This window comes from Bubalus bubalis, chromosome 1 (assembly GCF_019923935.1).
Source record: "Bubalus bubalis isolate 160015118507 breed Murrah chromosome 1, NDDB_SH_1, whole genome shotgun sequence".
In the NCBI taxonomy this organism is placed as follows: Eukaryota; Metazoa; Chordata; class Mammalia; order Artiodactyla; family Bovidae; genus Bubalus; species Bubalus bubalis.
The window spans coordinates 42,551,469-42,567,554 of record NC_059157.1 but is presented as its reverse complement, the minus strand read 5'-3'; the positions used below and the strand labels follow the sequence as shown (position 1 = coordinate 42,567,554).

The 16,086-nt window shown below is 42.0% G+C and overlaps 1 protein-coding gene across 3 annotated transcripts in view; it reads right to left on the bottom strand.

Moving 5' to 3' along the window:
• The window catches only part of CSMD1 (CUB and Sushi multiple domains 1), a 2,066,326-nt gene that overhangs the window by 225,923 nt on the left and 1,824,317 nt on the right, over positions 1 to 16,086 (bottom strand). For all 3 annotated transcript variants that reach the window (XM_025272930.3, XM_044938991.2, XM_044938996.2), the window contains 5 exons: positions 14,883 to 14,996; positions 14,471 to 14,566; positions 6,823 to 7,026; positions 5,839 to 5,963; positions 5,135 to 5,231 (listed from right to left, as the gene is read on the bottom strand). In XM_025272930.3, coding sequence (XP_025128715.3) covers positions 5,135 to 5,231; positions 5,839 to 5,963; positions 6,823 to 7,026; positions 14,471 to 14,566; positions 14,883 to 14,996 — 636 coding nt within the window. The remainder of the gene's footprint in view (positions 1 to 5,134; positions 5,232 to 5,838; positions 5,964 to 6,822; positions 7,027 to 14,470; positions 14,567 to 14,882; positions 14,997 to 16,086) is intronic.

The window sequence follows — 16,086 nt, the reverse complement described above, 5'->3', positions numbered from 1 at the left end:
CCTGAACTGTGAGTATACAATTCACTATGAGACAATGTAAGTGTTTGCTGAATGATAAACAGAAAATGACTGCAGATTTAACCCCTTTGTTACTCAAACTTGGTTTGATGGATAAAGATAGATAGATAGACAGAGAGGCAGACTTTTAAGAAACTGAGTCATGGAGAGGGAAAACATAAGCCTATCCCTATGGTCAGCAGACACATTTAAAGAGATCATTCTTTGAAACTAATTAATAGTTAACAGTGCAGATGGGGGAAACCTGCAAGGTGAGGTGACCTTGCCTGTTTCAGAAAGTCTTCTGTCCGAGCATCACCTTTTCCCCATCTAGGCTGTACCAGAAGCAGCATGCTGTCTGCTCAGCAGTGAACAGGGCACACCCGGGCACGTGGGGATGGACTTGTGAGGAGGAGGAAAGGGGGCCTGAAGGTCAGGGTGCTGCCTGAACCTGCTTGCTGGGCCAGCTCGACCCACCCCCACATCGAGACAAGAAGGAAACACCAAATAGAAACTCCAGTTTTAATCCACTTTCGTTCAAATTGTGTGATGCTTGCTGTCCTCGCATTCATCTTTTATTTCTGTATATTTTGGGTGATGCCTACAGAAAGTACAAAGCTAATGTAATGTTATTACAATGATCTAACTAATCCAAAAAGTAAGTTCTTGTTACAGCATTTGTATAACTTTCTGCCTGGTTTTACCTATGATTTCAGATAATCAGTGCATTTAACCGCCTCCAGCCCCCAGCCACATGCACATCTGACTTTTTTGTCTTTCCTGACTATGTTGCAGCGCAATCGGAAAAGTCACTTCCGCTGCTGACTGTGACATACATCAGTCCTGTGATTGAAAGCATTTGAAGATGTTCCAATTCTGTGAAATCAAAATAACAGTCCAGTTCTTATGTGTGAGTCATGCATGCACTGTGTGTATGAAAGGTTTCAGTGGATCATTACGGCCCCTCTAAACATTACTATTAATTGCAGCAAGTATATTGATGAATGACGGTCCTGTCTGTACTTCCGTACTTCTAAATATAATCATTTGTTTTCCTAAACAGATGCTGGGTCTCGGCGCCCCGGGCGCACCTGCCGTGGCCACTGCCCACCCCTTGCAGCGGCGTCTGCTTGACTCTGCTCAGAATGGGCGCACAGAAGAAGCGTATTTCCCAGGTTCAAAGCGCAGCTCAGGTGTTTTTGAAAAACTGTTGCCGCAGGCGGAATACCTTTGATGGCACTGCTTCACTGACCTAGATAGAACCGCACGTGCGGGAAGCTGAGCGACTGTGCTCCAGGTTCGGCAGACGCTGCTCCAGCCCCTGCTATTTACTCTCCCTTAATCCTGTTGTCAGCGACAGATTGGTATGACTTTTGCTCTATCGTGTCCATTTATAATTTATCAACTGTCTACTTCCAAAAATGATTTCAAATAGCTTACAATATAAGTCCTACATACACATGGCTATCCAGACAGAAAATCAAAACCCTGAATTTATTCAAGAAGTCAGTCAATCGTTTTTCTGGAAATGTGTACCTCTAGCAACTACTCATTCTTCTTTGCTTGTAGTCAACAGCTAACTTTTAAAAATGGGTTCAGATTCTCCTTTCTAAGTATTTTGAAATTATCACAGGAACAAAAAAGTATAAACATGTATTACGTTTTGAAATATATTCAGACTTGATGGCTAATGTGTCATTTCTTCCATATAAAGTTTATAAAATACTCTTTTTGAAATATTTTAAGTAGCATTTAACTTAAAATTGCAAATATGGCACAAAAAAACTCCCATATACCCACTATCTTGCCATATATTACAGAATAATGATATCTAGCTCTGTCCACATACAGATATATGTGTGAAGTGATCTCTATCTACAATACAGGTATGTGTAAAGTTATTTCATTCTAAACCCTTTGGCTACCCTGGTAAGTTCAGTCGGTAAAGAATACACCTGCAATGCAAAAGACCACCTGCAGTGCAGGATACCGGGCTTGCTCCCTGGGTATGTAAAACCTCCTGGAGAAGGGAATGACAGCCCAATCTCAAGGAGAGGAGCCTGGCAGGCTACAGTCCATGGGGTCGCAAAGGGTCGGACACAACAGAGCAACTAAATCCTTTGTAAGTAAGTTGCCGACATTGTGACATATTTTTAATAAAAATTTAGTGTGCATTTCTTAAAACAGAGGTGTTTATAAAAAAAAAAAAAACAAACACTAACATAGAGGCAGCAGGACCATATATCCCACAGAAATCACTGGAATTTTGACAATATGCCAATAAGAGCTTTTCCATCTATGATTGTGTCCCTTTAGTTTTGTGAGGGTTTTTTTTTGTTTGTAAAAATTTTTTAGTCTTCCTTTCCCTTTCATGAACTCAATACTTTTGAAAGATATGAGTCACTTTTTGTGTGCAGAATATTTTTCAAAATCAATTTTTATTTTAGAAAATTAGAATTTAAAATTTTTTACAAATTATAGTATATAAAACTTAATAAAAATTGCTCATGTGTAATACTTTTATTTAAAGTTTTATAAGTTAATCAAATGCACACTACAAAGGATTTTTTGTCATTGTTTACGTAGGAGATTCTCATGCTTTTAGTATTATACATTAATATATATTAATGAATATGTATTAATATATTATTTATATATTTAAGCTGAGACTACACTCAGACATAAGTTCAGGAAATGAGATTACAAAAGACTGGGAGTAGTTAAAAACCAAAACACACAGGGGTGGTATGCAGTAACAAATCATGTCTTTGCCCTGCCATAAGTCTTGGTGCAGGCAAACTTGAAAATGAGTTCTCCAAAAAAAGATGAACACGTTTTGAAAAAAAAAAATGCTTTTTTTTAAAGCAACATAACCTCTGAAGAGAATGTTTGATGTTCTTCATGACTAGATTCAGGTGGTGATACACTTTTGGCAAAAATATCAAAATATGATGCTGTATTCTCCCATTGTTGTTCGGTCATTAAATCATGTTCTACTCTCTGCGACCCCATGAACTACAGCACACCAGGTTCCCTGTCCCTCACTGTCTCCTGGAGTTTGCTCAAATTCATGTCCATTGAGTTACTCATCTTCTGGTGTCATATGTTTTTGCCTTTTCACACTAGGATTCTGCAGTTCGTAGGATTCTCCAGGCAAGAATACGGGAGCAGGTTGCCATCTCCTTTGCTAGTGGACCACATTTTGCCAGAAATCTTCACTATGACCGGTTCATCGTGGGTGGCCCAGCACAGCATGGCTCATAGCTTCTTTGAGTTAGTCGAGCCCCTTTGCCACAACAAGGCTGTGATTCATGAAGAGGGTATTCTCCCGAGGCCACTCTGTTTGCCCGCTCTCAGAGGTGTGAGGGATTTGACTCAGAGGCTTCCGGACTCTACTTCAGGGCATTTCCTCCCAAACTCAGCTTTAGTGACATCATGCTGGCTATTTGAAATCAGCTCTGGTGGAGAAGGGCTTACTGGCTTCCCAGGTTGTGCTAGTGATAAAGAACCTGCCTCTAATGCAGGAGACATAAGAGATGCAGTTTTGATCCCTGGGTCTGGAAGATTCCCTGGATGAGGACATGGCAACCCACTCCAGTATTCTTGCCTAGGAAATGCCATGGACAGACTGAAGTGACTTAGAGTGTATGCACGGGAGGATTTATACCACGGCCACTGCAATTCTAAGTCAAATATAGCCTTTCTGTTCCTCTGTTTGCTTATTTTGAAAGCAGGCTTATCAGTATACCAGTGCATACCTTGTCCCGCTACTGGAAATCTTGACATGACTGCCTTAGGAAGGTGGTGTCTGCCAGGCTTCTCACTGTGAATGACTTTGTTCCTCCTTTGCAGCGAGTGCATGAGGACCAGGTGAGGAGGTGCATGGAGACTGTGGCTGGCTGTCCTCATCAACCTCATATGCTACCTTCAGCCTCTGCTGAGCTCCCCACGTGGCTCGTGTATGTCCTAACAGCCACCAGCGGCGGCTCTAATTCCATCTCCTTCCGATTTGCTAGTTTAGATTTATTATAGTTTGGGAAGGCTTTCTCTCCCACTCCTTACACTCATGCATGTGTCTATGCATATCAGCGTGGATCCGCATATTTCTATTCTGTACAAAGTGGCTCATCATGCATGTTTTCTCTCCCAGAGCTTCAGAGTCAGTGGCTCTCCAAGAAGCACTAGTGCCTTTAAGGGACAATGATACTTCAAGTGATTTCAGAAACACACAATTGGGTTCTAGGTGGGTAACTCCTTGCTGAGGGGTTATTGTTTTACACCTCACAGGATACAGAGGTGGGAAATATGTACACACACACACACACATTTCTATGTCTATAGCTGTACAGTTGTACATAGGGCTTCCCAAGTGGCTCAGAGGTAAAAAACTTGCCTGCGAATGCAGGAGATGTGGGTTTGATCCCTGGATTGGGAAGATCCCCTGGAGAAGGAAATGGCCACCCAGTCCAGAATTCTTGCTTGGGAAATTCCATGGACAGAGGAGCCTGGCAGGCTACAGTCCATGGGGTTGCAAAGACTTGGACATGACTTAGTGACTGGACAGGCATGCACAGCTATACATATGAAGATCATGAGTTCACACCAGTGTCTCTAGTTCAAATCCATCACAACCAGCTCCACGCCAGCTTTCTCATCCCTATGTATCTAACTCTCTGCCCAGTCATGAGAAACCCTGTCTCCATCCTCCATATGTTTACTTCAGTTCTCAGTTTCCACGTCTGCCTCCGACCTTCCATCTGGACCCCAACCACCTTGCTCCCTGACCTCAGTGCTTGGTCCCCAACTCCATCAAACACTTCTAACAAGTGCAAGAGAAAAGGAAGTCAGCCAACCCAAAGTTCGTTGTCCAAGCCACCCCCACACAAAACTGACTTCAGTGAAGACAGCCTGTTGCATCCACAGGGTAATAACCCACGTTCTCCCAGTGTGGGGCCCACCACCCCTCAGCCTGCTGCTTGCGGGGGACGGTGCTCCCCTTCCAAGCCTCCCAACACTAGGAAACTTGTTAGCACAGAGAAGAGTCTCCCAGGGAGAGGTCGGCACTGAGTGTTCTCCTGCAGTCCATCATGGCGTGATGACTCGGATTCACAGAAACTCGGGGACGGGGTCACCTCACCTGAAAAGCTCCCCAGCCTCGGTGCGCTCGCGTCACCGCCGTCATAAATCTCCAGGGAGTCCCAGTTCTGCTCCGTGGCAAAGCTGATCACTTGAATCTACCAAAGAAGCCAATATTTGTCCTTCACTTAATAAAATCAGATGAAAACAGAATGGAAACATATATGTAGTGTATATGTAAAATAGATAGCCAATGGGAATTTGCTGTATGACTCAGGGAACTCAAGCTATCTAGAAGGGTGGGGTGGGTGGAAGGTGGGAGGGAGCTTCAAGAGGAAGGGGACGCATGTATACCAATAGCAGATTCATGTTGATCTGTGCCAGAAGCCAGCACAATATTGTAAAGCAATTATCCTTCAATTAAAAATAAATAAATTTAAAAAATTAGACTAGTCCAGTGGGGTTTTCATGACATTAAAAATATACATGTGAGAGAAAGGCAAAACCAAAGAAAATAAACTATCAAAATGACATCCACAAAATTTCCACAAATGGCACTTTTGATAGATTTTATTCTAAAAGTCTATCACTTTAATTTCAAATGTAGACACATGATTAGAAACACTTGGTAGCAATGGTAAGAAAAGAGAAACAGGTTACGGTTTGTATATTTAGAATAACCAATACAAAAAGAGGGAAACAAAGAAGGAAAAGCCTGCGGGCAGAGCTCTGTTTCTTAGGAGTCTCTGGGCTTTGCGAACATACCTGGATTCCTGACCCTTCTGTAACGATGATCTTCCATATGCAGTTTAAGTTGTTGCCGTAAGGTTCAGGGAAGCCAGGGGATAAAATGGTACCTCTCCGCTGAGTGAAATTGCCACTGCAGGGGACTGAAAGCCAAACCCACATTTAGTATAAATAAAGTACAGTGAAGAACACTAATTCTGTACTCAGTGCTCCTCTGCTGTGTGATCAGCTATTAAGAGATATTACATGGACTATGATACTTGAACAGGCATTTGTAGCCAAGGTCAGACTTAGTCTGTTTTCTTTTAAATGATCAATACCATAGATTATCATCTACTCTGCTGCTAAGTCTCAGACATTGTACCCAACAACAGCATCTCTGAAGTGAACTCTGTTTAGAGTAATTGCTCTACTACAAGTTAAGAAGCTCTGTGGAGTTTTCTCTTCCATATGCAGACAGGCAGCTCCAACTGATACTAATGGGATTTGTGAGCAAATCCAGAGAGGAGAGATGCTTAAAAGGCACAGATGAATTCAAGTGCTAATCATGATTGCCCTGGAGGTCCTTACACAAAATGAAGCAAATAATCTATCACCAACAATGTCTTTGTTATTTGGGATGCATTAACCTACTGTTTTTCAGATCTTCATCAGCACCAATTTATTAAATGGGCATTACACAAGTCATGTAACAAATCAACATTATAATGATTTTTCCCCCAAATTAAATTATGTTGAATACCCATGGCTTGTGATGGCATACTTAATAAGTATCAAAAAGGAAAACATATTTCATACTTGTTAATATGAGACTTGTTTCATGAAACACAGTAGTTTTTAGGATTTGGCTGCTACTCAATTATTTCTGATAAAATAATTTGCCCTTTAAACAGGTCTGGAGCAAGAGTCCACTTACGTGGACTAAAGAGAGTCCTTAGTGCCTCTGTGAACTGGGACTGTGGACCCCGTGCCAGTGATCGCACTGTGGGGACACACACTTACCCACGCAGCTGGGGATTGTGTCATTCCACTGAGCCAGAGCGTTGGGCACAGACTGGCAGCGGATGGCCGTGGAGCCCTGGAGCAGGTAGCCTGGGTTACACTCGAAGCGGACGATGGACCCTGCGGAGAACTCCGAACCGATTCTCCTCCCGTACCTGGGCTCGGGGACAGAGCTGCACTGCGTGTCACTGGTCCTCGGGACAGCTAGAGGCAAGGCACACAGCACAAGCATCTGTGTCTGCAGCATGAAGCCATGATATCTCCTTGGAAACAGATCTAAGATGAGCCCAGAGAGAGTTTCTGATGATGTGGAAATTAATAATGTCTTTTGCAGACTCTATGATGAATGGCTCAGGGAGCACTGCCACATCTACATGCCTCCTCAAATCAACCCCGAGGACCACCTCAGATTCCCATCACAGACAGGGAAAACATGGTCCATGGAGAACTGGTGCTTTATGAGGACAGAGTGATATTCAGGCATTGAATTTAACTAAGTACCCAGATTATTGTGCCGGTGATAATGAGATGACTAAGAACTTGCGCTTATCCTTAAGGACCTCAAACTCTAGTGAGGAGAGCTGCTATATAAAGGATTACTTATAATGTGACCATGGTGATTAAAAAGCAAAATTAAAAACAGATCTACCACATGATCCAGCAATTCTACTTCTGAGTGTTTGTCTGAAGGAAATGAAATCCCTCCCCTGGAGAGGCATCTGCACCCCCATGTGCATAAGGGTATTATTTGCAATAGCCAACTTATGGAAACAACCTCCATGTCCACCAATCAATAAGCAATGTCATATATACATACGATAGAATACTATTCAGCCCTCTAAAAAGGAAGGAAATTGTGTTACTTGCAACAACACGGATGGACCCATAGGACATGGAAGTGGAACAAGTCTATTGCAGAAGGACAAATACTGCACAGTTCCACAGATAGGAAGCAATTAAGAGACAAACTTAGAAAAGCAGAGAGCAGATGGTGGTTGCCAGGAGATGGGGGGAAGCGGGGGGAAGGTAGAGCTACCATCCAATGGCAGTCATTCAAGACGCCCAAGTTCTAAAGATCAGATCAGCTGACAAAGCTGTGCCAACAGTTAACGATGCTGCATTGCATGAGTGCTAAGTTGTGTCTGACTCTTTGCTACCCCATGGACTGCAGCCCACCAGGTTCCTCTGTCCATGGGATTCTCCAGGCAAGAATACTGGAGTGGGTTTCCATGCCCTCCTCCAGGGGTCTTGCCAACCCAGAGATCAAACCCGCATCTCTCTCGTCTCCTGCATTGACAGGCAGGTTCTTCACCACTGTGGCACCTGGGAAGCCCCAAGGTGCCGAATTATGCACTGTAAATTTTACAAAATGCTAACTGCTCATTTTAAACAATGATTGAAAGGATAGCATGAGAGGGTAAATCTCATGTTACCATAATAAAATTAAGAAAAAAACCATACCATAAGAAAACATATAATTATGGGATTCATCCTGCCAGGAAAGACTTGGGAGGGAATAGAGGGGAACAGGAGTGGCTGAGGGCACAGCCAACCTTCTCCTTCCTAGGGTCTTCCCACCAGACCAGCAATTCTCCAGGGTGGGAGGCAGGGAACAGGGAACCATTTGGGGCAGGAGGGGACACTGACCCTTTCCCAGTGCCTAATATTACAACTGTATGTTTGGAAATGAAAAGAACAGATTACACAGCAAAGAGCAAAGCTTGGCAGTACACTCCAGCTGGCGGGACGTCACTTGCTGAAGGAGTGGGAAACACGAGGACTGGCCCTGACTCTGACACCTGGCCGCTGGCTTCCTGAGAGCTGGTTCCCTCTGCGGACCACACACAGTCTCGGAGGCCACTGCATATTCGTGATCACAGGCAATCCTGGGAGCACTGTGTGAGCTGCAAAAGGACCCCAAATCCGCCGCCCCAGATTCACAGGACTGCCACCTCTACTGATCGCAGTCAGCCCTGCTCCATCCCTCCCACATCCAAGTACGGATGAAGATGCCCACCACCACAGAGGGCCCTGACAGCGCTGAGCCCATGGCAGCACCTTCAGCTCCGCTGCACAGGCCTGCCTCCTGCAGCCACCCCCCAGCTCTCTGCTTGTCCCCATGTTCTCCACAGCATGTGGCTCTCATGGTCTTTGACCCTGGGCACAGTAGGTGAACCTCCCTCCAGTGAGGCATCTGCCCAGGCTGTAGATCAGAATTCACTGATATGCAGGGAGTGATCACTATAAGCGATTTTCCTGTTTACAAAAGGAGGCAGGAGATCAAGTTTGAAAAACACTTCAGGGGCAAAGGGATGGGTCACCCCGAACCGACACTCTGAGAAATAGATCCACCAGGTACGCACTTGGGAGTTTGCATATCGGCTTCTGTCCCTGCACTGAGAGTCAGTTTGTGTTTATCATCTTCGAGATCCCAATCTTCCTGTCCTTGGGTACCTTCTGCGAAAGTGCAGCCCTCTGAGGGGGACATTTTGCTTACAAATAATCCTTCTGTCTTTATGGTCCTTTTCCTAATACTCTGGCATCTTGGGTTTGATTGAACCCGAGCAATAACTGACACCATTTGGATAAATTGCTGGAACCACTTCTATGAGAATGGAAGTCAGAACACTGTTTTGAATAAACTAAGCTTCAATTCTGTGTTGAAATATTTTTGCTCAGAAGGCAAAAGTTAATAAAATTGCATATTGTCTAATAACTATGAGAAAATTAATGATATTACAGAATATTTTTCTATAACTGAAAACAACACAGAATATAATATTCTATTGTAAACATATTGCTCACAGCTTATATTTGTCATATTTTAGTGTTTGAGTATTATGTTACAGTTGCATGGGAGGGAGAAACAAACAAATAAATACAATGATAGTCTACAGTCAATTCTTGACAATTTTTTTTATAAATATGGAGAAATCTCTAATCTTAATTGGTCTATTTGTCTTGAAGTATTTGAGAAGCACCGTTGCTTGTGGCCAAGTTTCCACACTTGTCGAAGGGCCTCCAACAGTGTTTTTCCAGGGTCTCACGAATGAGGAGAAACACACCATCAAGGGTCATCTGTACACATGTCACTATTAACCTTTTCTTCACAAACTTCCGAGTTGTGTATGTTTAAGGAAAATAACAATAAATGAATAATACCTGCTTTTGAATGAAATGATGGAGATCATATTTTAGAGGAAAAAGTTGGAAAAGTGAAGAGACCAGTTTTAAGAATCTGAGAAAATGGAGCAGAGAAACCTAGAATCTTGAAGCATCAGAAGTGCTTGTGGCATCTGTGGGGAAATTCCAGCCACGCTGATCAGCTGCTCCCTTTCAGCCCATCCGCTAGGCATGTCCTCACCTGGAGATTTCAGGCCATACCACAGAGAAATTTCATGCCAGTAGCAATTATTCTAGTAGTCATGTATGGATGTAAGGGTTGGACCATAAAGAAGGCCGAGTGCCAAGAATTGATGCTTTCCAATTGTGATCCTGGAGAAGACTCTTGAGAGTCCCTTGGACAGCAGGGAGATCAAACCTGTACATCCTAAAGGAAATCAACCCTGAATATTTATTGGAAGGACTGATGCTGAAGCTAAAGCTACAATACTTTGCCTACCTGATGCCAAGAGCTGACTCATTGGAAAAGACCCTGATGCTGGGAAAGATTGAAGGCAGGAGAAGAAGGGGGCGACAGAGGATGAGATGGTTGGATGGCATCACTAACCCAATGGACATGAGTTTCAACAAAGGCCGTGAAAAAGTGAAGGATAGGGAAGCCTGGTGTGCTGCAGTCCATGGGGTCACAAACAGTGTGACACGACTTGGCAGCTGAACAACAATGACAACAACAAGCAATTATTCTCCATGTTTCAGTGAATGCTGTGAAGCAAACAGATCAGCCAGGGCCGAGTGGAAGGGGATGAGGTTTGCCTGGAACAGAGGGTGGTAAGCATGTGACTGCCTTCTCAGGCCATGGACTGTGCTGTGCAGAGACTGGGTGCTAGTCTCTGGGACTTTCATGATATGAAAACGGGCAATATTCTGACCATGGGGAAAACAGGAACAGGGAGTGGAAAAGCTTTTTCTAAGTTTGGGAGGAAGAATCTAGACTACGGTTTTCTTTGCTTGACATCCTTTCTAGGCAAGCAGATACATGTTTTAGTTGATTTTCCCCAGGCCTCATCTTTTCTAAGATGGCATAAATTGTAAGTTAGTATTCCAGTTCTAAGAAATTCACATGTTGTATCAAGAGCTTATAAAACGCATATTTCTTACAAAGAAGATTGAGGATAAAGTGTTGTGCATAATTCAGTGATGTATGTTTGAATTCACAGACTAGTACTGGCTTGTCAGGACAGATTTTTCAACTATGAGAACCGAGTGATTTTGAGAAATAGAATATGTTCATCTGTCATTCAATGAAAAAGGAAAGACTGCTTTACTTGGATAAATTATTCTTGCCTGCCTTCAGGTTTATTTTATTGCTATCATTGTTTTCTTTTTTTTTTTTTTCTCCTTCAACCCTAAAAGAGGTGCAGTAAGACAGCTGTCTGCTCATGTCTATAGCTTAGAGAATTTGTGGTGGTGAAAAATTCCATCACCCTCTTACCTGCCTCACTTTACGAATATATCCTTCTACCTGCAAGGAGCACGGGAAGCAAAAAAAAACAAATAATAATAATAATAATAAAAAATAAAACCCAGCAATAGTCGAAACTATGGTTTTTCCAGTAGGTATGTACAGATGTGAGAGCTGGACCATAAAGAAGGCTAAATATTTAAGAACTGATGCTTTGGAGCTGTGGTGCTGGGGAAGACTCCTGAGAGTCCCTTGGACAGCAGGGAGTTCATACCAGTCAATCCTAAAGGAAATCAACCCTGGATATTTATTTGAAGGACTGATGCTGAAGCTGAAGCTGCAATACTTTGGCCACCTGATGCCAAGAGCCGACTCACTGGAAAAGACTCTGATGCTGGGAAAGACTGAAGGCAGGAGGAGAAGGGGACAACAGAGGATGAGATGGTTGTATGGCATCACCGACTCAATGAACATGAACTTGAGCAAACTCCAGAAGATGGTGAGGGATGGGGAACCTGGTGAGCTGCAGTCCATGGGGTCGCAAAGAGTTGGACACAACTTAGTAACTGAAGAACAACAACAAAAACATAAAGTTACAATACTCTGTAAAAAGTACAAATAATAAGCCTCCATACTTCCATTTCTTCACAAGATCAGAAGGACAGCAGCATCCTCACCAGCAATGTCTCTATGTTATTAACCAGGGCCACACAGAGGGGCAGGGAGTGTGCCTGGGTTACACACAGGTTTTCTGTGCCTGACACCTGCACCCATTCTTCATGGGACCCTGAACAGCTCTTTACAACAGGGCTGTCTGTGAACAAGGGCTAGACAGCCTACAGCCACGGAAGTCAGGAAGTCCCTGCACAATTTTAAGCATTAATAACTTATGGAGGAATGAAGCTGTACGTGGCACATGGAAGCAATATTCAGAAAGGTTTTACACAATGGAGTTGTAATAATTTCTAGGCTTCCACTTAACTACTATCTTTCAGAAGGCAATGTTCAATTTTACTTTCAAGAGGGATTGAAAACTTTCCCATGTGCTTCTGAGTGATTGATGAATTGCATTCAAGATCCTAATTCTTTAGCTCCAAAGGATTGGGCTTTGATAAAAAGACATCAACTTTTGCATAAACTCATTGCAATAACAAAGCAAGAAAAGGAGATACATTGGAATCTTAGAAGAAATACTGAACATGTTATAGTCATTATATATTCTTAAGCACAAGGAAAATGCATTGCTTCTATAAAGGATTTGCTTTTCTTTCTACTTTTCTGAATTTCATACATTTTAATGATCCCTGGGTCAGGAAGACCCCCTGCAGAAGGAAATTGCAACCCACTCCAGTATTCTTGGCTGGGAAATCCTATGGACAGAGGAGCCTGGTGTGCTACAGTACAAAGGCTATCAAAGAGTTGGACACAACTGAGCCACTGAACACATCCAATTGTAAATTAATGATAATATGTTGTTTTAAACCAAGAAGTGTCATTTTAAAAACCATGACTTCTAAAGATAGCATTTGCAAACAGGGTAGATGTAGGATCATGTGCCTCAGGTATTTTATCTGATAATCTTATCAATTTTCTAATCTTTATAAAAAATTAAAGGAAGTCCCTAATCAGGCAGACAATGCCAGGCACTTGAAGTTTTCCAGGACAAAAATATGTACTTAAACCAAGTAGCCCAGTTTCCTTAGATGTCATACCAACTTAGTTTGGTTTGTGAATTTGCTTCTGCAAAGTAATATAGCATGTATTTAAAGAAAATTAGGATTTGGTGAGAAGTGAGTTGCCTAAATTGGACCCTCTACTATAAAGGCCATATTTACTGGTTTAGTTATTTACATTTAAACAGAAGTTCAATTTGAACAATGCAGTTAATTTTAATGTAATAGCATTGTCACACAAGCAAGTGCTTCTTAAACTGGATTAGAGGTACTGCTCCTGACCCGTCAAACATGCTCACTCTTTCCGTGACTTTTAAATCATCCTATTACTGAATACTGAAGGGTTTTTATAGTGAAATATTTTGAGGCCATGCATTTCTCAGTGTGTGATGATCATAAATGATTTATGAATGACATGACACATTGTTACTCTCTATAACTTGATGAAAACCATGATGTTATTGAGGATGTTTTCTGGATAAATCCTTATTAAAGGAAAGAAATTTTTGCCAGGAAGTTATTCTCCTCCTCTGCTGAAGAAAATGTTTAAGAGCCGCCTGCAATAGCTCCAGCCTTCAGGAACACTGGGACCTAGAAACGCTAAGTATTCCTCTCACTTTGAACAGGAAGTTAGTGTATCTCTGAAAATGACAACCTCTGTCTGATCTCAGCTGGACAGTTATCACAGTTTAGATCTAGAGACTTTCCCTGTGCCTCTGAAAGTGGACAAACTTTTCAGTCCATGGGGGTGTATTCTCAAATTCACATACTGGATATGCAAACCAAAGGTGAACTAGAAACAGGAAAGAAATCTTCATGGTTCAGAACCTTTGAGCAATTTCAAGAATTTTGAATAAGCTCCAAGTTCAAAAATAAATATAAAGATGTGACTGTGCCTAAAGTTAGAACTTAAGCAAAATAAAATAGGTACCTCTGGTGATAGAAACATGGATGGTATTTTGGGTTTAGTTTGATTTTATTACATTTCATTTTCAATTAGTTTTACAGCAAGGTTTGGAATCACACAATGTGTTTTAAGTGTATTTCATTAAGATGGTTACTAAAATCTATTATGAAATATTTTACTTAATTAGGTAAAATGTTATAATATTGAAATTATTTTGCAAATTGTGGAGTGCTATACTAAGGTATCTCATAAATATTTGTTCCCTGATCCTGTCAAATAAATGAAGCACAACTGTATCTTTGTCTTAGAAATATCATATTTAATTTTCAAAAGAAAGAACTTTAATATTTTTATCAAATAATGTTATTATAATTATGAAGATACCCTCAAACTCTCAATTATTAAATAAAGTACAAGTCATGTTTTTGGTGCTTGCAGTGGTACGTGTGGTGTGGGAGGAGGGCAAAGAGGGCAGAGACGCACCTTGATACACGAAGTGGAAACCCCGTGCTGGAGCCCCGCTCTTGGCACTGAATCGCAGCAGAATCTGGTTGGATGTGGCCAAAGGCAATGTCTCACCTGGAGGGAAAATCAGAGATCATCTATAGGACAGAAAATAACAGGGTGTTTATTTTCTGATATTTTTATTTTCTTCTGAGATAGGTATTAAATTTTGTGTGTTCTCAGGGAAAAAAAAATGATAAAGTCAAGTGGTTTTATATGTGGGATAACAATGCATTTGAAATTTTACATTGAAAATAAGATTTTACTAAGCAAGCAAGCAAATTCAAAGATGATTAAATTTTTCCTCCACAAAATAAAATAAAAATAGACAAGCTTAATATTAATTCTCCTGGCTGTGCGACTAGAATGAAAGAGCTCACTGAAGGTTTACCTGAGTGAGACCCCGAGAGTGAGCTGAGCAGTCTGGCCTGTGGGTGCGTCCCATCAAACAGCTCTGCCAGGTCATTCAGCGCCGTCTGGAAATAGGCGAACTGCCCAAACACCACTGAAAATGAAGGGGTGGGTTGGCACAAAATGCTTTTTTAAAAATAAAGAAATGAATGATGTCCTATCACTTCATGGAAAATAGATGGGAAAAAGTGGAAGCAATGACAGACTTTATTTTCTTGGGCTCCAAAATCACTGCAGGCAGTGACTGCAGCCATGAAATTAAAAGATGTTTGCTCCTTGGAAGGAGAGCTACGACAAACCTAGACAGCATATTAAAAAGCAGAAATGTTGCTTTGCTGACAAAGGTCCACATAGTGAAAGCTGTGTTTTTTCCAGTAGTCATGTACAGATGTGAGAGCTAGACCATAAAGAAGGCTGAGAGCTAAAGAATTGATGCCTTCAAGCTGCGGTACTGAAGAAGTCTCTTGAGAGTCCCTTGGACAGCAGAGATATCAACCAGTCAGTCCTAAAGGAAATCAACCCTGAATATTCATTGGAAGGACTGATGCTAAAGCTGAAGCTCCAGTACTTTGGCTACCTGATGCTGAGGGCCAACTCATTCGAAAAGACCCTGATGCTGGAAAAGATTGAGGGCAGGAGGAGAAGGGGACAACAAAGGATGAGATGGTTGGATGGCATCATCGATTTAATGGACATGAATCTGAGCAAACCCTGGGGGACAGTGAAGGACTGGGGAGCCTGGTGTGCTGCAGTCCAAGGGGTCACAAAGAATTGGGCACGACTCAGTGACTCAACAACAACAACAACAAACATAGGATTTTAGAGGCATTGGTCATCATAAAGAGTGGAAATCTAGTAAGTTTCACTGTTCATTTTTTATAACAAAATAAATATTTTGAAGCCAGTCTTTCAGTTTTTAAATTAAATTTGTATTCTCCATTTTCCACTTACTGATAGAGTCAGTGGACCTTCTTGGGAGTCTGGTCCCTCCGCCCTGGTTTCTGTGATCACATCCATCACCCTCTAAGTATCAGGCACCTGATTTTCTTAACACAGCAAGATGACACAAGGGAAGCCTTGCCTGGAAACTCAGTCACCCTTGAGAACGGCCTAAAAGAAGGAGCTTAAGATACTGAGTATGCTTCCTTGCACTGTTCATGAGGTGATCTAAACTACCAGAGGCT